Below are 26,076 nucleotides of genomic sequence, written 5' to 3'. Positions count from 1 at the left end.
AACCCCGCATCCAGGCAGACGGATCGGAAGAGGGTGCTTTCCTGGACCCCCAGGGCACGCCGATGTTCGACCCGCGCACAATCCGCCACCCAAGGTCATCGGAGTGGGGTCTCCCGGACCACCTGGCCCAATTCATTCATTTTTGGCTACGACAGCCAATGGAAAGGGAAGTACGCGCAAGACTAAAGGCCGAGTGTCCGAGACCCATGCTTCCGGACAAGATTGCTCATACCCCAGAATTTGACACTACGGTAGTCTTGTTCATGTCACGAGCGGGCCGTGACCCGCGCAAAGGAATCGAGAAGGGCCTCAAGGCGTCACAGGATAAGCTTTTAGACATGCTGGGCCCACTAGCAAAGATTTTATATCTTGCCGATGACGCCCTCACTGGAGGCAGTGCTCTAGACGCCCTCACTGGAGGCAGTGCTCTAGACGCCCACGACATCCGGGAATGGGCTCAACGAGCGATCTGCATGTTGAGCAATACTAACGCAGCCCTATGTACGGAGAGACGCAAGGCCGCTCTGCTCAAAATGGACTCCAAACTGCTGGAGCTGGGGAAAAAGGAGTTGGGCCCACAAGCCAACGGACAATTGTTTGGAGAGCCATTCATTGGCGAATTGAAGAAGCACGTGAATCTCTTCACTACGTTAAGCAAAGCACAAACTTCGATCAAACAAGTTTTCCGTAAGGCCACAATATACAGAGGGGTTTTCGGCAGGGCTGGTCGCCAACGGGGCCGAGCCACCAGCCGCTTCTGGCCGACAGGCCCCAGAAATCAAACGTTGCAAGCTTTCTTCCCATCAAGACCACCGTTCACTAGAGGCACCTTCCGTCCCAGAGGGGCACGCGGCCGCGGCCGCATCAACACAGGTGAGCACTCAAAGACCAATATATTGCCAGTCTCACTTAACTGCTGGCAGACTGCCTCTCTTTTCACAGAAATGGGAAAATATTTAATCCGACGCCTATATCCTACGAACGATCAGGGGTTACGAGATAGATTTTACGACCACTCCGTTCCAGGCACGTCACCCACAACCAATAAGAACATCAGCAGAACATGCCAAAATCATAGACGAAGAGATTCGAATCTTATTCCTCAAGGGAGTGGTAGAATTCGCTCCGGACGACGCGGGATTCATCAGCAATATATTTGTTGTCCAGAAAAAGACGGGAGACTACCGACCCGTCATCAACCTGCGAGACCTGAATGCATTCGTAGCCTACAGACACTTCAAAATGGAGGGCATTCATCTCCTCAGAGACCTACTACTGGATAACGACTGGTTCACCCGCTTGGATTTAAAAGACGCTTATCTGTCGGTCCCGATAGCCCAGTCCAGTCGGCCATTCCTTCGTTTCCACTGGAGAGGTCGCACATGTCAATTCACGTGTCTCCTGTTCCGACTCAGTTCCGCACCTTGGTGCTTCACAAAACTACTCAAGCCGGCAGTGGCACATTTACGGACATTGGGTACTCGCTGCCTAATTTACCTAGACGACATTCTGAAAGAGCGAATCCAGACTTCGATCTCAGACGAAATCTATAATACACTTTCTGGAATCTTTAGGCTTCATTGTGAACAAAGAGAAGTCGTCGCTCTCCCCATCAAGAACCGTTCAATTTCTCGGATTCGAGATAGATTCAGTGTCATGCACACTGCGCCTTCCCAAGTCGAAGATCGCGAATATTTGGAAGGAGATAATACGTTTTCTGCGAAGAGACACGGTCCCCCTGAGACTCCTGGCCAGGATAGTAGGTCTGCTGTCATCCTCCATACAAGCGGGGACACCTTCACTATCGGGCCATGCAGAGATGGAAAGCTCTCCACCTAAGGCCCCCGGGGACACTCGTACGATCAGGAAATCGAATTGACTGCGGAGGTACGGACGGAGCTTCGTTGGTGGCTCCTCCACATGGAGGCTTGGAACGGCAGAGTCATCTTCGGGCCGAATCCGGACTTTGTCGTAGAATCGGATGCCAGCCTATGGGGTTGGGGAGCCCACTGCGCACACGCGTCCAGGGGGGGACCATGGTCGGGAGAAGAAAAACAACTTCACATCAATTGCCTGGAACTGATAGCCGGTTCCTTTGCTATCCGCAGCCTAGCCAAGAACATGTCCAATTGTTGCATACTTCTACGTATGGACAACATATCGGCGGTCCAGTACGTGAATCACCTGGGGGAGCCAGGTCACGGGCCTTGACAGAGGCTACCAAGGACATATATCATTTTTGTCTTCCACGCAATATAACGGTCAGAGCGGAGTACTTACCGGGTCTCAACAATCTCACAGCGGACTGGTTCTCACGTCATTGGTGGGACAACAGCGATTGGCAGCTGAATACAACGGTCTTCGACATGGTGAGAACTCTCAGGGGACCGCTACACATAGACCTTTTCGCCTCACGCATGAATGCGCAACTGCCAAGGTATTACAGCTGGCTACCGGATCCGCAGAGCGAGGCGGTAGACACATTCCTACAACACTGGCCATCGGTAGGAGCATACGCTTTCCCACCATTTTCGATGATGGCAAGGGTACTACACAAAATACGGATATCCAAAACATTGTTGATCCTGATAGCACCGCTGTGGAGAAGCCAAGCGTGGTTTCCGGACCTACTAGCATTGTCACAGGATCATCCACTAGTACTACCAACTTTTCCAACGATTCTCACGAACCCGAGTGCGGAACCTCACCCTCCCTCCAGGGGATCTTGGGCAGTCCCAGATCTATCGCAAACGACTAAAGACCTCCTATGGGACTCATGGGCACCGGGTACAAGACGTAGCTACATGGCAGCATGGAATGTATTGGACCGCTGGTGTCTGGGACGGTGTCTTGATCCCTTTACAGCACCTGTCTCAGCCATACTAAATTTCCTTTCATACCTTTTCTCCAACGGAAAATCATACCGATCTATTAATGTTACTCGCTCCGCTATCTCAGCAGCGCACATCCCTATCAACGGTACCCCAGTGGGCCAAGAAGCATTAGTGTGCAGACTATTACGGGGCATCAAATTAGCCAGGCCACCAGCTCCGAAATACCAACGTCTATGGGATGTACACGTGGTTATTCGTTTCATCCGGGACTGGCCTGATAACACGGTCCTGCTCACTTTGTTGTTATGTTTAGTATCATTTCGTCGGGTTTCGGATGTTCGGGCATTCGACGTAGACAGGTTCTCTATAACCCCCGTCGGTGTTACGTTTTTGATTTCACGCAGGACAAAGACGGACTCCAAATCCGTGTCCTACCCATTTTTTCCGACGGTTCCTCGTCTTTGTGTCGTCGATACACTGCTCAGATATGTAGAGGTCACGGCGCACCTTCGGTCTTCGGGATCCGGACAATTATTAATCTCGTACACCAAACCTCACAAACCGGTTACTACAACTACACTAGCCAGGTGGATAAGATGGTTACAATTGCTAGCAGGAATTGACACTAGTTTTGGGGCCCACTCAGTCAGGGGGGCAGCGGCATCTAGGGCCTTTTTGTCGGGAGCCTCTTTGACCGATATTTTACGTACTGCGGATTGGACACAGGAAAATACCTTCAAGGTATTTTATTTTCGCCAGTCATCGCACGCGTCCTTTGCGTTTTTACCACAGCGTTAAAAATGCAAAATAGGAAGCCTCCTGTCATGTAATAAAATTGTAGATTATGCTAACGTAGTGTACAGATAATCTTAATTTTAATAATGACAGGAGGCAAGTATTTTCCCTCCAATTTTTCTCTCCCGCTCTATACTCTTGGGGGGTGTTAGGGTGTCCACTGGTAAGTATTACTCGAGAGACACATACTGTAGGATAAAGGTAAAAACGGAACCAAAGGACACTTAACTCACATGACGATAGCTAGTCGACACAACACGCTCAGATCACAGTTGTATCACACGCTAGACTCAGGTTTACATTATTCAAGAAATAAAAACGTTATACAGTATTTCATGTGGACAGCTTAGAGAAGATGTGGTATATGGACAACAGTTGTATTCCAAAACCTTTCACTTGTTTCTATGTTTTTCAGCTTGACATCGCATGGTAAAAGGGAAATCGGTTTCACAGTTTATTCCGCAAGTTATCAAGTTTCTATGGTTCAAGTTTCTTCAACACAACATTGGAAGCTTTCTCCGGGCATGGATACATCAAAGAAAGAGGAAATGGAGAGCCTGTCAGGGACTTATATACTAGATGTGCTGGACTCTGATTGGTTAAAACTTTTCTTTTGATTGATTGACTTGTGCTGCTGGAGGCATAAAGTAAAGAAAGTTTATGCAAAATACTCGCCTCCTGTCATTATTAAAATTAAGATTATCTGTACACTACGTTAGCATAATCTACAATTGTCATTAAAGGGGTCTGCGTTTGGTTAAGCAATGTTGAATGGCATCACCTTCGCTTCCGAGACATATTCGGGAACATAAGATTAAACACGGCAGCATCTCATCTCCTCCTCCCCACAAGCCCAGGTTGGTCTATAAGTTAATGCCTCTTCACCACTAGGCCCCCCATCTTCTGTGGCAGGACCATACTCTTGTACAACTCCCCCTTTACAGACAGCCCCACATGGTTGTGGATAGCTGATGAACAGAACGTCCATCCTGGCTCTCTGACAAAAAAAAAAGAGTAGTGTGTCGGGACTGCGCTGGAGGACTCCATAGGAGCAGACAAGGTAAGTGACTGTGGTTACTGCTTTAACATGGGACCAGAATGCTGTACAGAATGAATTAAATGCTCTATGAAACCTGGATTCCATGAGGATGTCACATGATCCCTAGGTATGGCGTCCTAAGGCTTTGCCCAATACTGAGGGTATAGAACTTCAGGAGTTGTCAAGCATGTAAGATTGCGCAGTGTAGATAGCTCTATTGCCTTTCAGTAGCTATAATGCCTGGCTGGAACAGGAAGGCTGGGAATCCTTGGTGTGGTCCAGGATAACCCCCACCAGCCCATGTAGTACAGAGCACCAACCATATGCAGGATTGGCCAGTCCAGGTCAGAAGATCGGCTGCTTCTCCCACCCCAGCCACAGAGTAGGTTGCAAGTTTTGGTCGTCATTTAGCAAGGGTTTTCGGTATGTCAGTGTCAGGGTACCTGAGGTCTCTACCTCTGAGAGAGGTAGAGACTTAGAAGTTTATCCGTCCAGAAGGGCTGTTTCCTCCGTTCCTCGCGGTCCTCCCGGTCATTTACACGCCGGCCGCGAGGTATCCACTTCCTTTTGTAACACGACGCCCAGCAGTCGACGTCATGACGCCAACCCGGACCGACCTGTCACTCAATTGTCTGGAGACTAATCAGGACTCGTCGGAGGCGTGTCTACTCTCCTGAGCCAGGGTATTTAACAGTGCTTCTTCCATTTGCTCATTGCCCTGTCGTGGTTCTAGCCTGTCTAGTCACCCAGCGCTCTTGTATTCCAGTTATCCTTTTGGTTCCGACCCGGCTTGTTTGTATTACTCTGCTTATCTCTATTACCCTTTGACCCGGCTTGTTCCTCGCTTACCTGTCTTCTCGTTCCCTCGACCTCGGCTTGTCTTTGACCATTCTCTATATCTCCGTACGTTAGTCCGGCCATTCTAAGGTCCGGTATATGTACCTTTCTACTGTCTGTACTCTGCGTGTGGATCCCTGTCCCGATCCTGACATTACGACAGGGCCAATGGAGCCTGCAAGTACAAACAGTCAGCTTGGTCCTTCCGATCTTAGGTTTGAAGCCATGGAACACAGAATGGATCAGATGGCCCTAGCACTACAGGCGTTATTATCCCGTGCTAATAACCCACCAGAGGAGACGCGTACTACTTCTATTTCCCCTGTGAGTTCAGGCCTAGAGGTAGCCACTGTAGGTGCCTCTTCCCGTATTACCCCACCAGTACGTTATGGTGGTTCACCTGAGAAGTGTCGTGGTTTTTTAAACCAGATCAGTATCCACTTTGAATTACAACCTCGCTCCTATCCTACAGATAGGGCGAAGGTTGGATTTATTATCACCTTACTCATTGAGAGAGCTCTGAGATGGGCCAACCCATTATGGGAGAATGATAACCCGTTAGTATATAATTATAATGCCTTTGTAGCTGCCTTTAGAAGAACTTTTGACCCCCCTGGTAGAAAGGTCAATGCAGCTAGATTACTTTTGCGCCTGAGACAGGAGAACCGAACACTTGTGGATTATGCACTAGAGTTCAGGTCTTTGGCGGCAGAAGTTAAGTGGAATGAGCAGGCTTATATAGATGTATTTTTGAACGGGCTATCAGATGTAATCCTTGACGAGGTTGCTACTAGAGAGCTTCCTGAAAATTTGGAGGATTTAATTTCGTTCATATCTCGTATTGATGAGCGTTTAAGAGAGAGACAGAACACTCGAGAGAGGAACTTTAGACCTTCCTTTAAATTAGCTCCCGCATTTCAAAGTCCTGATTCCACTACCTCACTGTTTCCTGAACCTATGCAGATAGGCAATACTCGCCTCTCTGAAGAGGAGAGACAGTACAGGAGAAGGGAGGGATTGTGTATGTATTGTGGAGTCAGAGGTCACTTACGCCTGAATTGTCCTAATCGCTCGGGAAACGCCCGCACCTAAGTTTCTCTAGAGGACAGGCCTTGGGTGTTTCTATTTTGTCCTCTACTCATAACTATAAAGATCACAGGCTTCTGCTACCAGTTTCTTTAACTTGGGAGAAGGGAGTACTAAAGACCATGGCGTTGATAGATTCCGGAGCTGCCGAGAATTTTATCGACCAGGACTTTGCTACTAAACACACTATCCCATCCCAGTTAAGGGATACACCCTTGGCCGTTGAGGCCATAGATGGTAGACCTTTACTTGAGCCTGTTATCTTTCGTGAAACCATACCCGTTAACTTAACTGTTGGTATCTTACACGAGGAAAACTTATCGCTTATGCTTATTTCGTCCCCTTCTGTTCCCATAGTCCTGGGTTACCCATGGTTAAAGAGACATAACCCTATTATTGATTGGGAGTTAGGGGAGATACTCTCATGGGGCCAGGGTTGCCAGGAGAAGTGTTTACGGAGGGTTTCTCCATTGGGGGTAATTAACACACCAGGTAGTTCTACCCAGTCTACAGATTTACAGATACCGCCTCTGTACCTGGATTTAAAAGCAGTATTCGACAAAAGGAATGCTGATACTCTACCTCCACACAGGACTTTTGACTGTAAAATTAATCTGCTACCTGGTACCATGCCTCCGAGGGGTAATGTATATCCTCTATCCACCAAAGAGAATTCTGTTCTAGAGGAGTATATTCGGGAGAATCTAGACAAGGATTCATTCTTCTCCTGCCGGGGCTGGTTTTTTTTTTGTTAAAAAGAAGGATGGTTCCCTAAGATCTTGCATTGATTACCGAGGTTTGAATAAAATAACCATCAGAAATGCCTATCCGATCCCCTTGATTACCGAGCTGTTTGATCGCCTAAAGGGCTCTAAAATTTTCACCAAGTTGGATCTCAGAGGGGCATATAACTTGGTGAGAATCCAGCAAGGACACGAGTGGATGACAGCGTTCAATACCCGTTATGGGCATTATGAATACACGGTCATGCCTTTTGGTCTTTGTAACGCACCGGCAGTATTTCAGGATTTGATTAATTAAGTTCTCAGGGAATTTCAACATGATTGTGTTATTGTGTACCTGGACGACATACTCATACACTCTAGAGAGATTGAGACCCACCACAGACAAGTCAGAAAGGTATTACACAAACTTCTTCAACATGGGTTATACTGCAAATTGGAGAAATGTAGTTTTGACCAGTCTCAGATAGACTTTCTTGGTTACGTGATTTCTGGGGAAGGCTTTAAGATGGATCCCGACAAACTCCAGTCTATTTTAGATTGGCCATTGCCTAAGGGACTCAAGGCTATTCAGAGGTTTATTGGTTTCTCCAATTATTATAGGCGCTTCATTAAGGGATACTCTTCTATTATTGCGCCTATTACCAATATGACCAGACAGGGGGCTGACACTAAGACTTGGTCTACTGAAGCTCTCGTTGCTTTCAAGACTCTCAAGGAACTTTTTGCCTCTGCCCCAATTTTAGTCCACCCTGATACTGCCGTTCCTACTCGAGGTCGATGCCTCTGAGACAGGCGTAGGTGCTGTTCTGTCACAAAGGTTGGGTGTGGACAAACCACTACACCCTTGTGGTTTTTTTTTCCAAGAAACTGTCTGGCCCTGAGAGCAGGCATGACATCGGTGATAGGGAATTATTAGCGGTCATTATGGCTTTAAAGGAGTGGAGACATTTATTGGAGGGGACCTTACATCCTGTTACCATTTTAACGGATCACAAGAACTTGTCCTATATTGGGGAGGCCAAGCGACTGTCCGCCAGACAAGCTCGTTGGTCCTTATTCCTGACTCACTTCAATTATGTGCTTACTTATAGACCTGGTTCTAAGAACTCTAAAGCCGATGCTTTGTCTCGCCAATATGAACCTTCTACTATATCTGAACCTGTTCTTTCCTCTATAGTTCCGAAATGCAATATTATCGCTAACACGAATCTCAGGATTCACTCTCCGTTACTTGCCGAGATCTTAAAGTTGCAACATCTAGCCCCTAAACAGACTCCCGGGGATCGACATTTCGTTCCTCCTGCTCTTCACTGGAACTGTTACAATGTTTCCACAACAGCAAGGTGGCTGGACACCCTGGCATTCGCAAGACGTGCGCTTTGATCTCCAAAGACTTCTGGTGGCCTGCTTTACGTAGGGATATCAAAGATTTCATCGGTGCGTGTGAGGTTTGTACTAAGACCAAGCAACCTCATACGCTTCCATGTGGATTTCTGCATCCCTTAGAGGTTCCAGAAAAGCCCTGGTCCTGCTTGGCTATGGACTTTATTGTTGATTTACCTATATCTAAAAAACAGACTGTTATCCTCACCGTGGTTGACAGATTCACCAAGATGGCTCACTTCGTTCCTCTGCCTAAACTTCCATCTTCTCCCGAGCTGGCAGAGATATTCGCAAGGGAGATTTTTCGTTTACATGGGATACCCTCCCAAATTGTATCTGACAGAGGTTCCCAATTTGTTTCTCGTTTTTGGAGATCCTTCTGCTCTCAACTGGGTATCAAATTGAATTTCTCTTCCGCCTATCATCCTCAGTCTAACGGAGCTGCTAAACGCACCAACCAAAAGATTGAACAATATTTACGTTGTTTTGTTTCCGAACACCAGGACGATTGGGTCGGTTTGATTCCTTGGGCGGAGTTCGCGCACAACAATCTCGTTTGCGATTCTACTCATTCAAGCCCCTTCTTCATGAATTATGGCTTTCATCCATCCATTCTTCCCTCGGTTTCTCCTTCCCAAGGCCTTCCTTAAGGCCCCCGCCCCCTTTCACCATTTAGTGAATAAACAAAGCCCGCTGTAAAAGGCGAAACACGTTGAATGAGTAGGGATATTTCTGGTTGGCATTTTGACAATACTACTATATATATCCCGGATACCTCGCTGGTGAATAGACCGGATCTAAGGAATAAAAACGGTATTCCTCATAGCCACATTGACTAAACTGCACTTTTTCTGTGAGCTTAGAAATAAGTCATACATTTCTTTAAGAAAGGTGTTTTAATATGTGTCTGCTGTTTAACAATAAGCCTAATGGCATTATGCTATGCACTTTATTATTCTTCTTTTGAAGGGCACACAGAGTTACCACGTGGTAGAAAAAAGTAGCTAATCGCACTGTGAAGACTGTGTTCCTTTTAATATATGATACAACAAGACTACTGGGACAGTATGACACATTTTATTGATAATGTATCCAAGTAATTTGTGGCTGTTTTGACTGCTCGTTACATGCTGATATTTGCAATTGATTCTTGCAAGGTTTATATGTTGGGGGATTACCTAAATGGTGAAAAGCTTTAAACACAACCCTATTAGAATATTTAAGAACTTAATTATTACTAGACTCATTATTACATTATTATACTACTTTTGGAAGAAAAATTACAATTTAATAAGCGCTAACATATTAGTTTTAAACTTTCGCACAAGTGCTGAATCCTCATAGGCCATAAGTTCCCCCCCCCCCCCCCCCTTAGTACACCACTGGTCATATCATATGCGTAGAATTTCTCCTTATTTTCGGTTCAGTGTTTTAGTGTTCACTGTTTTTAGAATAGTTTAATTTTAATTTTGCTAACAATTTGAATGTAGGCCCCTCTTGCTCTTGAGGCCCTAGGCTGAAGCCTAGTTAGCCTATAGGAAAATCCGGCCCTGCATGTAACTAGGTTACTCAGAGTGAAAGGCAAGCTGAGGTCAGGGTTCCAGGAAGCGACTAAACAAGTGGCAGAGCCAAGGTCACAAGTACAAAGATCTGAATAGTCTAAACAGGCCAAAGGTCAATACCAAGAACGAAAAAGATTAAAATTCAACACAGTCTCTGGCACATAACACATTACAGAGCACTGTAGCAATGGTGAGGGGAGTTTAAATAGATGCAGTTAGCTCCCTATTGTCCAGAATCAGTTTTCTGCGCCAGAGCATGCGTTAACAATGATATATATATATATATATATATATATATATATAACGTTGGGCAAAAAAGAAAGCAGTAAGTCTAAAATTATTTTGTCAACATGGAAAATGGTATAGGAAAGTCTAGAAGATAGATGTAGTTCTCCCAGTCCTTATTGGCTAATATGATAGTAATCAAGAAGATAGTTTCCCAAGTGAGATGCTTCAGCAAAATGGATAGAAGATGTTCAAAGGGTTTGAACATAACATTTAAACAAGATAAAGGTCCTTGGAAAATAAATTCACATTAAAACACCAAAACATCAGGGATAGCTTGCCCATGACAGGAAGGTGCTGATGTTTGATACTTGGAACTTGCAGAGATCATTAACAAATCATGTCTGAGGAAATCTGAGAATGTCTAGAGCTGATGATGCAGAGGTGAGCTTGCCCAAATAGAGTATTTCCTTCAGATCTTAAAGTGGCTCTGTCACCTCAAACTTACTTTTCTCCTAGTGTTTCCTGTGTACATAAACTGTTCAGGGGGGTCTTTCTGACTATGGAGAAAGGCTTCTAGTTCAGGATTCTGCTAAACATTTATTTTCTGTGCAAAAACTGCAAATAATACAGCATGATAATAAGGCCAAAACCCATCAACAGCATTAAAGTTGTATTGGTGACTCTCTCATCAAGAGGGGATATCCACTTGAACTCTGCTCCTGCCATTGATATTGCACATTAAAAAACCTAACTCTGAAAGTTTTTTTGCAGTCCTAATTCTGCCTTCTTATCCTTAAAAGGGACACTCAGCTTGCTGACTTACTTTAGTTTAGAGGTTAACTGTACGCCCCTCTGGCTTATTTTAGAAATGTGCCAATTTCAAGAGAAAAAAACTGCAATTTTATAAATACTAGTAACCGAAGTGCAGCTCAAAGCAGATATGAATGCTTTGCCTTGATAAGTGTTAGTTTTAATGCTTGTTTGTGAGAGGCTTTATCAGCTGATTGCAAAGGGCAATAATCTGAACACAAATCTATATAAATATAGAGTTACTTTAAGTCTGACAGAGGTCTCAGTGATCAGAGTGGTTGATGACCCAGCTGTGCGACAGACATATTAACTTAATCAAATAGGAGCTCTTTATTTTCATGCTCCAAACCTGCAAACTGACGCTTGCACCTTTTGTCCATGAGAAGACAATTGTCAGGATATTTTCATTCTCTTCAGAATGCATAGAATTAAGTATAGTGCACCAGGAGTTCTCTGCATTTTTTCTTAAGAGACGATTCATCATTGTAATAACTTCTGTAAGACATTTATGGAAATTATCCTCAGAAAACATAACAATATTCCTGGACTCTCCTTCTACTGACAATGAACTAAAAGGAAGCTGACCATGAAGAAGGTTCTGAATCAGACACCTACCTATACTCTGGAAAGTAGCAATTCCACTTTTTAACTTCTGAACTTTTAAGTTTGGCTGATTATCCACAATGTTTGTTTTAAAACTATCCTGAAGGAAATGGGATTTTTTTTTTTTTTTTTTAAATTAATATTATTATTCTCTACTTGTAGGCAGGAATACATAACATGTACAATTTCATGGGCATATATATAGAAAAATTTAATTTCCATCAATTTTCATATTATCATGAAACAGAAAAAAAGAAAATGGAAAAGAAAATTAATCCACAAGATGATTGTCTACATTTTGTGCTCTGGTTTCACATAGAGAAGGATTAGTTGTAGCCAGGTTGCTGCCACAGTCTGTCTAGCTATCAGAGTTATTTTGGCATACAATTTATGAGAATGGCGAGGGTTTCTCACTGATAGCAAAAAACATCAGCGGTTTTAATCAAAAGGCATCTAAGAGACTCTTCCTGTTAGTTCTTCTATCTGTGCCCGGAAAAAAACTACTCTCACACAACCCCACCACACCTGTATTTAGGTCCCTTTTAGACCACATCCCCTCTAAGTGATTGTTCAACATTTGAAATGTGTGTACAAAAGGTCAGGAATCACTTACCCCTGTCTAATGAGGACAATTTGTCCTTGGGACATAGTGTACATACATTTTGCCAGGATCCCCAGGAATACTCACAGCTTCAAGGGACACTTAACCAAAGACGTTAACTGTGGTGAATCGCGCCAGTGCTAAAGTGATCTGAAGTGATAATGGATTACTTCCTAAGGTACAACTTATCAATTGAATCAATGGATCTCTATGAGGAGATGCTGATTGGGCAGCGTGACGTTTTGCTGCGCATGCATTCCTATGGGAAATCGTTGGATTGGCTGAGATCATCAAGAATGATGATCTCAGTCCTGGAGGCAGAGCCAAGTGGGGACAGCCATGTTAAGGCCAGCACGGCATGGGGAAACAGATACGTTTAAACATCTTTTTACTGCGATCAGAGGGGGTTTGGGGACTAAATAATTTGTTTAACACTACAGTGTCAGGAATACTTGTTTGTTCCTTTAACTAATAAGACTTGCAAAGCCAAATTCTTTCATTTATATCACACTATAAATAGACTTGTTACCTGGCCACACAAAAAAGTAGTATAAGGGGAAAAATTGCTACAGACCTCATAACTAGCCACACCTGTAAAATAATTAAAATGCATCAAAGTAACTCAATATGCTTACATTTGTTATCATAATGTATAATTTAAAAATATATAGATGATTTAAACAGGACTTGTTTTTGCATGACAGAGCTCCATAGACTATAATGCAATACTGCAAGAGAAAAGCAATCCACTGTACTATGTAAAGAAGATGAACTAACTTGCAGGTGTATTGAAAGTATTAGATATGAAGGCAGGGACAAATGTGCGGTGTTATGCTCTCATGCATATGACTGCCAACTATAAAAAATGGCTACCCACTGCATCTCAAACATTTAAGGGCACCATAGACACCATTACATAAGGAAACAAACAAGAACCAGAATTAAACAGTCATTTTTAAATTAAGATATGTGCAGTTTTAAACAAAGACAAAAGATATTTGTAAATGTTTGTGCCACCACCAGAGTTTCATACAACAAATTCTAACATTTTCACTGTTTTGTGTCTATGAACAAGTATCAAATAATATGATAATTCTCTATAACTTTACAAATAAACAACTTATCTCCACCTGGAAAATACTATTGCATTATATTCACCAATTGTAGAAAATATTTGCATGAATGGTGGGGTTAGGTTTCTTTATACGCCACAGCCAACTGCAAATGTAAAAGAAACACACCGCTGTAAAATAATGAGATTAAATTGGAAGCAGAGTTTTGTTGGGCTTTTGTTCTGTTTTTTCTTGGTTAGATTTTTGTGACGGTTTTATGCTTTCAATGTCACAAAGTTCTTTTAACATATTTGGAAAAATCTGCATGCCCACCCTACACAGCATTGAGAGTGTTTGACCTTAGAGAAATAAAACACAATATTCAGGGATATAACTTGCTTCTTGATCCAAAGAGAAATCCGACTGCCATTCAGGAGTCAAGAATGATTATTTTCCTTGTTTGTTGCAAAATTGGAAGAGCTTCAAACTGTTTTTTTTTTCCTTCTTTTGGATCAACAGCAGAAGAAGATGGACATTTATCAAATTTCAGTTTGGTCTGCAATTCCTTTTGGCCATATGACAGCGCAATTAACAGATGCTCAAGCTAAATTATATATTGGTTTCTTGTCAACCAGTGTGATGGCATAGATACACAGACTATCTGCAAAATAAATTACAGGTTTGCAACAATTAACTAACTCAAGAGAACCGCTGGCATCATCTATCATGCTTGACATGAGATTATTTTTTATTTCAGCAAATTACATTTGCTATCATGGGTCTTTATATTTTACATAGTTCCAGCAGTTTTTGGAACATTTAAAGTAACACAAGTTCATTATGATGAAAATGAACTATCATCTGAAAGGAACATGCACTTAAATTGTTACTATAACCATATCGAAAGGGGGACCATTTCAGCGTAATATGCCATACTGGGCACTGTTTGGAAGCCTCCCCCACCCCCTTCAATTACCAGTAAAACCTGAAATAAAAAGTTTTTACTCACCTGGAATGCAGCGCCCGGTGAAGTTACTGTTCTGCTCCACCCTCCGACATTACAGAGTTCTGTGGACGGTCCAATCACAGGCTTCTCATTTAGAAGCCTGTAATTGGACCAATTTCCGGCTCCCAGCACATGTGTGTGCGCCAGGCCAGCGACAGAAGACGAGGGAGCGGGTAGGAGGGAGAATTTCAGAAGGAAAAAAAAAACATGCGCAAAAAGGGAGGGAGGGTGCAGAGTGCACTGACAACAGACATAATTTATGCACAGAATTGACATTAGGCAGCCTGGAACAGATTCTGGGCTGCCAATATTATGTGTGCTGGGGGTGCAACTAGCTCCCCAGCACACATTTTTGCAATAAATCAGTATGTGCAGAAACCATTTCTGAAGGGCTCATTGTGGCTGAACTAACCGTTTTGTGAAAGACAAGTTCTAATAAGTAGTTTCCACTAAAATCTTTCAATGCAAATATATCTTCCCTGATCATGGTGGACAAGTTTGTACAAAATATAAGTAGATTTGCGAAGGCAGATGTGACTTGATATTTTAACAAATATTTTAACAAACCATCTAAAAAGACCTGGATGGGTAGTCTGCAAAATACCAAAATAGTAATGTGACAATTTGTCAAGTAAACTTGATACTGACGTATCCAGTTGTACACAGTTATCAGGACACACACTTTTAATATACTGTATTTTAACTTTAGCAACACAATGCATAATGAAACAAAGAATGTTTAAATTGTCCCAAGTTATTTATTTAGGATGTTTTTTCCTAGAAAGTGTTTACACTTTAGCACCACTTATATATTGATCCCATAAAGCATCACATTTAATTGGTATCTATCTAAGATTATATTAAATATTTACCTACTTAGCTAAAAAGGTAGAGAGAGCACAGAGGGGCCATAGAAGGCCTAGAGAAGATTATGTCAGGTAAAAAAGGTGGGGGGTAGGCAGAAAGCCAACAAAGACAGTTGATGTAACAAAGCCAAAGCATAACACAAGCCAATGGTACCACTTGGAGCAGATATATATCTATATATATATATATATAGGACATTATTAGTTTTCACTCAGGATGGGTGACAATTCACATAAGAAAGCGAAAATCTGAAAAATGCTCAACTTACACATTTCTGGCGAAAACACGCACATATAAGAGTCCGGGCATTGCAAGGCCATGCATGCACGTATTACAGGGAAACGCATACGGAGGTTTTATGAGACAAATTGGAAAAGTGGGGCAATCACTAAGGAAACATAAAATCATCCCGGTGATTGCTCCAAATGTAGAACTTTTGTCCCAAACTTGCTCTTTACCAAAAACTCCTGTTTTGACTAGATGTACACGTGTGTTACCTTAATGATTAGACGTGCATAGGCCTCTCTTCTTATGGCCTCATATGTCTAATCATCATTGCAAGAAGATAGAAAAATTTATTTTATTTAATTCAGTGAAGGTAAGACTTGTTCATATATTCTCAGAAATTCCTCAGAAAGAGACTATATATTTTATATATACATAATGAAATGTAAGCACTACTTTCCAATATGATAAAGTAACACATATTTTCTACATTTCTAAATAAATATGAAAAAAAAATCAGTTTCAATAACCGTAGCTTTGCATCATGCAACAAAAAACGTGCAGTACTAAATCACTGCCCTAATTCTCATAAATCCAGCTGAACCATACACACACAGACTATTTTCTTCTGACATAAAGTCAGGTCAGCATTTTTTGTTGACAAACCTTAGTATGTCACCTTTTATTATGCGTGAAGATAAAAAGTAATGCTTGACATGAGAAATGGGGAAATTAAAACAAGACAGATGCAGGAATCACATAAGCTGGCTCAGTGTGAATTTATCACAAAACGTTGCTCATGCATTTCAATGGTTTGAAGAATTACACTTTTGCCCTTTCACCCCTGAGTTTGATGGCATATGATACACATTCCGGCCACAAGCAGACTGTTTAGCTTGAAGGAAGGGATAAGGAGAGCGAAAGACACACCTCGTCACCCCTTACGATCAATGATTTCTTTACGGTTTTTGTTTGTGCTCCCCACAAAAGAGTCTCTCTCTCGGGGTGAAAGATGTATGACAAAATGATGGCCTTCATTATGAAAGTACAGATAAAATATCTGTTTGGAAAAAAAAAATTGGAATGGATGGCGAAAAAAGTAAATCTGAGATGAGGCCACACTGTAAACCATCGAAAAGGTACCTGGAATGGCTGCTGCTGTGATGAAAAAGCAGCAGAAACATTAGGAGGAAGCTGGGTTGCTATAGCAACAGGAGTACCAGTCTGCCCATCTTTTCCTGTCACAATCTTTACCTGAGAGAAAATATTTCAAGAAAAGGAAAAATCATGTTTGTTTTGTCTTTTTTTTTTTTTATGGATTTTTTCTTTTTAGCTATATTACCCGATTCAAATTTGAATATTTGAACATAATTACCTTTTGCCTCAATGCCCAAATTACAGTAAGATACATAAACATATTTATCCATGATGGACACATCTGAGGCTCAAGGAATTAAAGACATTTGCAAAGAATTGCAATTGAAATAATTTTGAGTCTAAACAGCCCTGTCCTGGCTCGCCAGTACATGCAACAACATTTGATGTCAGTTTTTTTGCCAAATAAGCTGAAATCAAGGGTTGTTAATGAGCTGGTCATTGCTCCACCTATTAAGGAAGGCAAATTGGCATCACAGACAGGTTTCACTCAAAGTAGCCCCAACACTTAGGAAGCAATGGATGCAGGAGCAAATTTCTCAACAAACAACCTTTTCAAAAAGGGAAAACGTCTACGGGAGGGTTGAGGTGCACTGCATTAGCAGGAAGTGGGGAAGGAACAAAAAGAGAGGAAGAACGAAAGAAAGGATAAAGAAAGACACAGGTAAAGCAGAGAAATGTAATCTTTATCAATGCTTAGGAAATTTGAACCTTATATTCTGTCTACACCGCTAAGCCTATTCTTACATAATAATTCTAAACCAACATTATCTGCTCACAACAATGGACCCTCATGTTACATAGACGTGCATAACATTGTGTAGCAATTTACCTTACAAAATATCAGGTATTCACCACCGTCGGACTCTTCCATTTGTTGTGTTACAGACAGAAATTGAAATGAATTTGCAATTTTTTGTTTGATTTATACAACATACACAACTTACATTAGAAGTTGCATTTTTTTTTTATTGTGGAACAAACATGAACTAAACAAAACAAACAGGGAAAACAAGAAAGACATGTTGGTTGCATAAGTATTTATTCACCCCATTGCTATGGTAACCCAAATGCCTTCAGAAAGCAAATAATCACTTCAATGGACTCCACCTCTGTTTAATTAAACTGTCAAATTAAATTTAATGAATTAATTAAATCTTTAAAAAAAAAAAAATCCACCAATTTTAGAATGCCCTGGAGTTTAGTTTTATGTTTCGTATTTTAACAGAGTAAAAGTCCTAGATAATATTCTGTAAAAGCACCAATACAGTTTGGAATGTTAAAAACAAAACAAAACACAATCTTTGAATAATCTCCCAGAGCATTGTTAAAGCATTTATATAACTCTACCAGAACTTTTCCTAAGAGAAGGCCATCCACAAAAAAATCAGAGACCTGGTAAGGAAAGTATTATTACTCAGACAACCAGCCTAAGGTTGCTTTTTATCAGAAACATGTCGAAATTGATAGCAAGATGAACAGAGACATTATTATTATGTTATTATTTATATAGCGCCAGAAAATTCCATAGCGCTGTACAATGGGCATAATCCTAGACATCTGAGACTGGGGGACTAACTCTAAACACATACCCAGACAATACTTGAGTTATTTAAAACCATCAATCTGAAAGTCTTAGAACAGCCCACTCAAACCTCAAAGCTTAATAATACAAGTGCTAGACTTACAAAATAGTGTTCACCAATAGCCCTTGCAGAAATTGAGCAATTGTGCCCCAGGAAGAATTTTCAACAGTTGCAAGATCAAAGCTTGCACAGACTTACCCTAGAAGACTCACAGCTGTAACTGCAGCCAAAGGTAGTCCCGGTACGCATTAACTCATGGGGGTGAATATTTATGTCACCAGGGAATACCTGTTTTTTCTGGGGTTTTTTTTTGCTTACTTTTAATTAGCTATTGTAATTTAAAAGAAAAGATATTCGGCACTGTAAAAGTGCAATGTCATGTAAAACAAATGGTAAAATTACCAATAAAATACATTTTAATTCTGGGGTGTAAAAAAATACTAAATACTAAAATATCCTAGCTAGGTAAAAATGTTATATGCCTCTCTGTGACCTAAAATGCTTACTAGTTTAAACACTGGCCTGAAAAATAGCCAGGTTTCAGTAGCCTGGAGTGGAAAACTTTTTTGTCATCTGTTTCTCATTCTGGTGTGTAACTTTTTACATTTTGTTCCAAATTAGTAACATTAGCTAGGATGAGAATTAATCACTTACATCTAGATCGGCATGGTATTTGTAAAAGTATATGTTTAACTATGTGGCAAATATATCCAGATTCCTGGACCTAGTTTAATGTGGCTGCAGTACAAAAAAGGGGGAAGGGCAAATGCAGCGTCTTGGCATTTAATGCTATCTTCTGCTCATGGAAAGTGAATTAGTGGAACAAACACACAAAATATAATATACGTTTATTACTTGGGGGACCGTTGACTGCTCATCAGTTTTAACAACTACACAGGTTTTTTGTTGTTGTTTAGGATTTTTTTTTTTTTTTTAAAGCGGCACTATCATGCCACACTTACCTTTCTTTAACCAGTTCCCCTCCTCTCCCTCTCTCAGGATCTGTTCTTCATTTCTTCCTGTCTGCTCTAGTTTTCTTTAAAACATAAAACAAAGTAGGGACTATTTGTCTTATGGAGGTTTCCTACGCAGAGAAATTTTCCCACAATTCTCACCTTTACTTCGTGTTTCCGCAAAGTCTCCTTTCACTTTTCCCGAACGTCCTGTCATTTTTAGACAGAACGCCGGCAAAATTACTGAATTGTGTCCTAACAGAATGAGAACAGTTTCTCCATTCGTGCTAGGTCGCAATTCGGGACTTTGTTCGGGTCGGAATTTCATTTGAATTCATTAAACTATGATCCTATTCATGCCCAAGCTGCATCTTGCAGTCGCTTAGTAGATAACTCCCTAATTCCCACGGTATTAGGGAGCTATCTACCAAAAGGCTAAAAGACCTAAACTGTTATTTCAGCCAAATTTACTAATACTAAGTAAAGATGACCTAGTATTCGTAAATGTTGCCATGTCTAGTAAACAGTGAGCAGCCAGCAACCAATCAGAGTGCTCTGTGTCATTTTACAGAGCGTGGGAAAGTTCTTTGGAACTTTCCCACGCTCTGTAAAATGAGAGCACTTTGATTGGTTGGATTTATGAGTCATTTTACACAGCGTGGGAAAATTCCAAAGAACTTTCCCATGCCCTGTAAAATGACACAGAGCACTCTGGTTAGATTTCAAGCAAACTAATCAGAGTGCTGTGACAGGTAAATGAAGAGACTTACCTGTCAGTCTCTTTATTTACCTGTTAGAGCACTCTGATTGGTTGGCTTAAACCAACCAATCAGAGCACTCTGAGCCTAATTTCAGGGCGTGGGAAGGCTTTATAAACCTTTCCCCGCCCTGCGGAGCTCAGTCTGTGCCGTGCCCTCCATGGGTGAAAATTGATTTTTTTTTTAGCGTCAGGGTTTTTCTTTTTTGTCAGATTTTTTTTGTGCTCTGGTTTTTTATTTTATTTTTTACAAGTTCGACGGGTATTATGGATTTTTATTTGGCCTTTTCTGGGGTTGAAAAACCACTATTTTTAGGGTGAGGGGGGTAGGTAGGGGTTTATTAAATTTGTGTTGGGTGGGGGTGGTGACTAGGGGCTTGGGGACCCCTAGTCACCTTGGAGGGAAGGGGGGAGTAACATTTTAATTTAGGGGCCCCACCGCCGCTCAGGGGTGGGGGCCGGAGGGACACACAAGGGGTTTCCCCCCCCTCATTCTCATTTAGGGCTCCCACCTGGCGCTCAGAGGTTGGGGGCCAGGGGAGAGGACAGTAGGCCCCCCCTCATAGTGATTTAGGGCCCTCACCTGCTGCTCTGGGGTGGGCTCCAGGGGGGAGGACAATAGGTCCCTCTCATTCTCATTTAGGGCCCCCACCCGCTGCTCAAGGGTGGGAACCTGGGGGGGAGGACAGTAGGTCCCCCCTCATTGTTATTTAGGGCCCCCACCCACCACTCAGGGGTGGGGTCGGGGAGGAGGACAATAGGTCCCCCCCCTCATTGTTATTTAGGGCCCCCACCCACCGCTCAGAGGAGGAGGCCGGGGGGAGGACAATAGGTCCCCCCGCATCATTCTCATTTAGGAACCCCACCCAGCACTCAGGGGTGGGGGCCGGGGGGTGGACAATAGGTCACCCCCTCATTGTTATTTAGGGCCGCCGCTCAGGCGTGGGGGCTGGGGGTACGCTAGGTCCCCACTTCAGTTTAACAGCCCCTACTCGCGCGGCACGGGTGGGGGCTCGGGAGGGGAGATACTGTTTTGTTTTTTACCGTGAGCAGCCACTGGCTGCTCAATGTTTACTAGACATGCCCCTACTCGCGGTATAGCGAGTAGGGGCGACATTTACTAAAACTAAGTAATCTTTACTTAGTATTAGTAAATTTGGCTTAAAGACCAGTTTAGGTCTTTCAGCCTTTTGGTAGATAGCTCCCTAATACCGTGGGAATTAGGGAGTTATCTACTAAGCGGCTGCAAGTTGCAGCCGCGGCATGAATAGGATCGGAGTTTCATTCATTTGAATGAAATTCGATCCAAACAAAGTCCCGAATTGCATCCTAACACAAATGGAGAAACTGTTCTCATTCTGCTGGAACGCAATTCGGTAGTTTTGCAGGCGTTCTGTCTAAATGACAGGACATTCGGGAAAAGTGAAAGGAGGCTTCGCGGGAACACGGAGGAAAGGTTAGAATTGTGGGAAAATTGCTCTGACCACCGGAAATGAAGCACACTTTGCTCCTCCGCTGGTCAGAGATGGTCAGGCGTAGGAAACCTCCATAAGAGAAATAGTCCCTACTTTGTCTTATGTTTTAAAGAAAACTAGAGCAGACAGGAAGAAATGAAGAACAGATCCTGAGAGAGGGAGAGAAGGAGAAGAGGAATTTAATAAAGAAAGGTAAGTTCGGCATGAAAGTGCTGCTTTAAGTATTACATAGATATAATTCACTAAAATTATATATTTGTATACAAAACAATAAATCAAAATTGCAAGAAATAAAATAAAAAATAAGATATTCCAATCTCATATTTGGTCATTTGCTACAAAACCACTGTTTTACAGCTTCTGTTCTCACTAAAAGAGGAAGCCAGCAAGTCATGCTCACTAATTTTCTAGATCAGTGCTAGCCAAGTACTCATGGACCACCAACAATCCCAGGACTTATTTATTTCCAAATGCTGACAAAACCTGGACTGTTGGTGGGTCACGAGGACTGGTTTGGGAACCACTGTCCTATAGCATTACTGAGTTAATCCCAAAAGCAGTACTTTATTATTATTTTGTTCTAAAGCAAAACTAAAAAAGATATAGTCTATATGTAGTAATCGGGATGTGCCAGACAGGTAGTTATAATTCAGTTTCCTTCAGTTATATATTAAACTATTGTGGCTTTATAGCTCTACGGGTTTGTCAAGACAGATAAAGTTGCACTAGCAATATTCATGTTTTAGCATAATTAAAACTGGCTATATTGTGTATTGATCATACAAAATCCATACTGCATCTTTTTATATTTTTAAATTGAATAAACAAGATCTAGCAAGCCTTTGCTCCCCTTGGAGACTACGAACATTCAGCATTATTGAGTTAAAATAAGTTTTCTACACAGTGGAATACTACATCTGATTAAAGGGTTTTTGCTGAGCAATCTTAGAAAACTATATCACTCCAAAGACAATAGTTTTGTAGTCTTGGTAATAACATTAATCTGTAATTTGCAAAGAGATATATAGATATATCAGAGCATTAAATTAGTGCATCATAGGCATTGTAATGTAGGTGTGTAGGCCAGTGAACACATTTACATTTCACAGGTTTTCACTTGTACATAATTGAATGTGAGTGTGTTTGCTTTAAAACCTTTATTGACAATAACTATAACTATTGAAAACAGAGCTTGCAAACATTATTTTTACCAATGTAAATATGCTATGAAATAGCACAAATGATGGCAATCTAAACAATCTCTGAATTAGAGAAGTATTAACTAAAGATTGATTTCCATAAAAAAAAAAAAAAGTTTTCATTCTCTGCTGAAGTAGGGAACTTTTTAAAACGGACAGAAGTTGTGTCATATAAGACTAATAAACAAAAGGTAAAGAGGTATAGAAAACAACGTGAGGGCAGTGAGTGACTATTACCGTTCTGTGTTTATGTTACTATAAGAGTAAAAATGAACACAAATTTCACGATCAATGCAACAGCATGTAAAGCGTTAATATGAACTGTACCTCATCATTTATAACCTCTGATTGTTCTTCCTCCTCTTCTTCTTCTAGATCCAAATCACTCTGTCGTAAGTAGCCCTGAAGACCCATGGTTGGCTTCTTCTTGAATGCCAAGAAATCCATCATGTTCCCTTGAAAGTGTTGTAAGAAAAACAGCTCAATCAGGTACTCTCTGAAGTTTTCCTTCAGGGTTTTCATGGTTTTATGGTGATGTTCCAAACACTGCTTCCGCATTCGAGCATCTTCTTGTGATGCAGGGGGAATCTCCTCCAGCTTTTTACTTTGTTTTTTAATAGTGGTACTCACTGTTGGGGTAAGAGGAAGACTCGAAAGTCCCTGGGGGCCAGTGGCTCGGGATGGACTAGTTGGAGTAGGTGGTGATGTCATCCCAAATGTTGGAGCTCCTGCTACCCCAGCTATCATTCCTCCAGAAGTCCGGTCAAAACCTATTGTTCTGCCAAGCTGTTGACTGTGAAGTACTTGTTGTTGCTGGATTAACTGACCTTGGATAATACTGCTTATCTGTGGGGGTAAATTGGTGGTTGTAATGTGACTGGGCGTAGTAAGAGTCTGCATATTTGCTCCACTTGCCACTGGACTTTGGGGTCCAAGATGATGAATTGTACCACCTGTTTGAGAATGAGGCTGTGAAAGTCTGCGCTCCCTCATGCTGGCCTGTGCAGCTCCTGATGGAATTTGAACCTGTGCTGTAGCTCCCTGCGTAATCTGTGCAATACCAGATCCCTCTTGAAAAACAAAATGTCCACCATTTGATGGACTCAAACTGATCTGTCTCACAAGTACACTGGCATCCACAAAACCACGTGTGGGGCTTTGGCTGCACATACCCAAGCTAGCACCTGCTGTCCCTGCCCTAACACTCTGCAATGCTTGAATTGGCACAGCACTGGGTTGTGTAGGGCTTTGCGTTTGGACTTGCTGAGACATTGGAGAGGTAACCTGGATATAGGATGGAGATCCATGCTCAAATCTTCTTGGCTGGGAGCTGAATTGGAACCCCGGTGAGGCAGGATTGGGGAGCGGCAATGGAGTCAGGGTTATCTGCTGATTTCCTGCCACCACTGGCCCCACATTCTGCAGCGTAATATTAACATTCGGACCAGTAACTGGATTCCGGCTCATTATAAGCTGCTGTATTTGGTAACTTGGAGACTGAGGTCCAGGTGAACTGACTGCCGGTGTAAATGTTGGAGCAGGAGATTGGGGTAGACTTATCTGCATAGGTGTTTCTTCCGTTTCATTGCCAGTGAAGGATCTAGACCTTTGGAGTTGACGTGGAGTATTTGGGGGTCCGTTTCCATGATGCATTGCTATCTTTTTATTAATCTGTGAGACACAAACCTTTTCCTAAAGAGAAAAAAAGGGAATTACTTCACATTACATAAAACACCTCTATAGAATTGAACACGGCTATTCAAGTAATGCTACTATTACGCACTAATGCAACTTTAATACATTTGTTATCCACTAACAGCACTGCATGATCTGAAGAGAGAACACCTAGTAAGAATACTAGCTTGCTCTGTGCTGTTTGGGCTGAATGGTGGGCAAACATTGGATTACGAAGTCAATGAGGCATGAGGGAATGTGGCTAAGGAGGCAGACTTATGGTGCAAAAGAAGAAAAATACTATTTAAGCATTAGAAAATACAGCATATGAATGAGGCTAAAACCAAATCAAATGCATTAAAAGGTGTATTAGTGCCCAGATTGTTCCTTTAGGTAAAAAGAAAGGTGCAAGAACCTAAATTGTCTTTCTCTAAAGAGAACATAAATATATACAGTCTAACATTATTATCCACTAAGATATGGCTTCTTGGTAATTCAAAGTTCAAATTTTAGCTATTATGGGGTATAATCTGAAATTGTGTTTGAATTACCAACGATTTTGCCACAAGCAGGCCAGTGGGAAAGAATTCAGTAACAATGATAGTCAATTTTATCAAAATTTTATCAAAATTAATAAAAAAAGGCTAACATTTACAAAAGGGTGTTTGCACGTAAAAAATAATAAAAACATAAAAAAAATATGCACACCATGCAAAGTTTGTCATAGCCAAGCAAGTCGTAATTGTGAAAAGCTAGCCATAGGCTGAGAATATAAGGCAGGATGAAGTTGGAGAGATTTCAGACAAAAGACAGATAACTGTTGTTATTAGATTATCTCATAAAGCAGCAAATGTTTATTTGGAACATGCACTACACATTGGCATAGGGAATGAAGGAGAGGTTTTCTGTGAATTCAAATAACTTCTCAATATCACACATATGTACCTGTATTCCAGGAAACAGTAAAAATACAGAAATATACCAAAAAGTTGAGTTAAAATTTGAGTGAAAATGAGAGAATTAAATTAAAGCCAAAACCAAAAATTTACAGAAATTGAGAAAAGTCAGCAATGTTTCTATGTCAATTCACTAAACAAGGATTTGTTATGACCTTAGAAACATCTTGAAATATTAAGACCAAGACATTAGAGTTGGAAAAAAAATCCCAAATCTACTATTTTAACCTGCATTTTGCAACTTATTATTTTTATCATTTATATAATGCCAACATATTCCGCAGTGCTGTACAATTAAAGAAATGGCTTATTTCAGAGGTGAAGAAAGCCTTCAGAGCTTACAATCTACCGGTTACTCAAGCCACGACAACTCAATGTTAAGTGAATATAACTGTAACAAAAAAAATTTAAAAAAGGAACTGCATAAAGTAAATTAAACCACTGGGCAAAACAGTTTGCCCTTTACTGAGGAAAGGCTCCTGTCAGCATAACCTGTCAGCAGGAAGCAAAGGTTATCGTTCTTGGGGTAATCCTTTCAAGGAACATTTCACTGATTGTTAAAAACAATCTAGTAGCTATACCCCAAGGAAAACATGCATGTAATTAATTATACATTTTTTTAATTGGGGTATATCTAAAAATAACTA

The 26,076-nt window shown here is 41.6% G+C and overlaps 1 protein-coding gene across 1 annotated transcript in view; it reads right to left on the bottom strand.

The window, feature by feature from the left end:
• The window catches only part of LOC134610966 (E1A-binding protein p400-like), a 156,500-nt gene that overhangs the window by 119,891 nt on the left and 10,533 nt on the right, over window positions 1-26,076 (bottom strand). The window contains exons 2-3 of the mRNA XM_063454391.1: window positions 23,127-24,491; window positions 16,818-16,928 (exon numbers count right to left, since the gene is read on the bottom strand). Coding sequence (XP_063310461.1) covers window positions 16,818-16,928; window positions 23,127-24,452 — 1,437 coding nt within the window. The 5' untranslated portion in view covers window positions 24,453-24,491. The remainder of the gene's footprint in view (window positions 1-16,817; window positions 16,929-23,126; window positions 24,492-26,076) is intronic.

This window comes from Pelobates fuscus, chromosome 5 (genome assembly GCF_036172605.1).
Source record: "Pelobates fuscus isolate aPelFus1 chromosome 5, aPelFus1.pri, whole genome shotgun sequence".
In the NCBI taxonomy this organism is placed as follows: domain Eukaryota; kingdom Metazoa; phylum Chordata; class Amphibia; order Anura; family Pelobatidae; genus Pelobates; species Pelobates fuscus.
The sequence above is the reverse complement of the archived record's forward strand: the minus strand, read 5'-3'. Positions and strand labels throughout refer to the sequence as shown.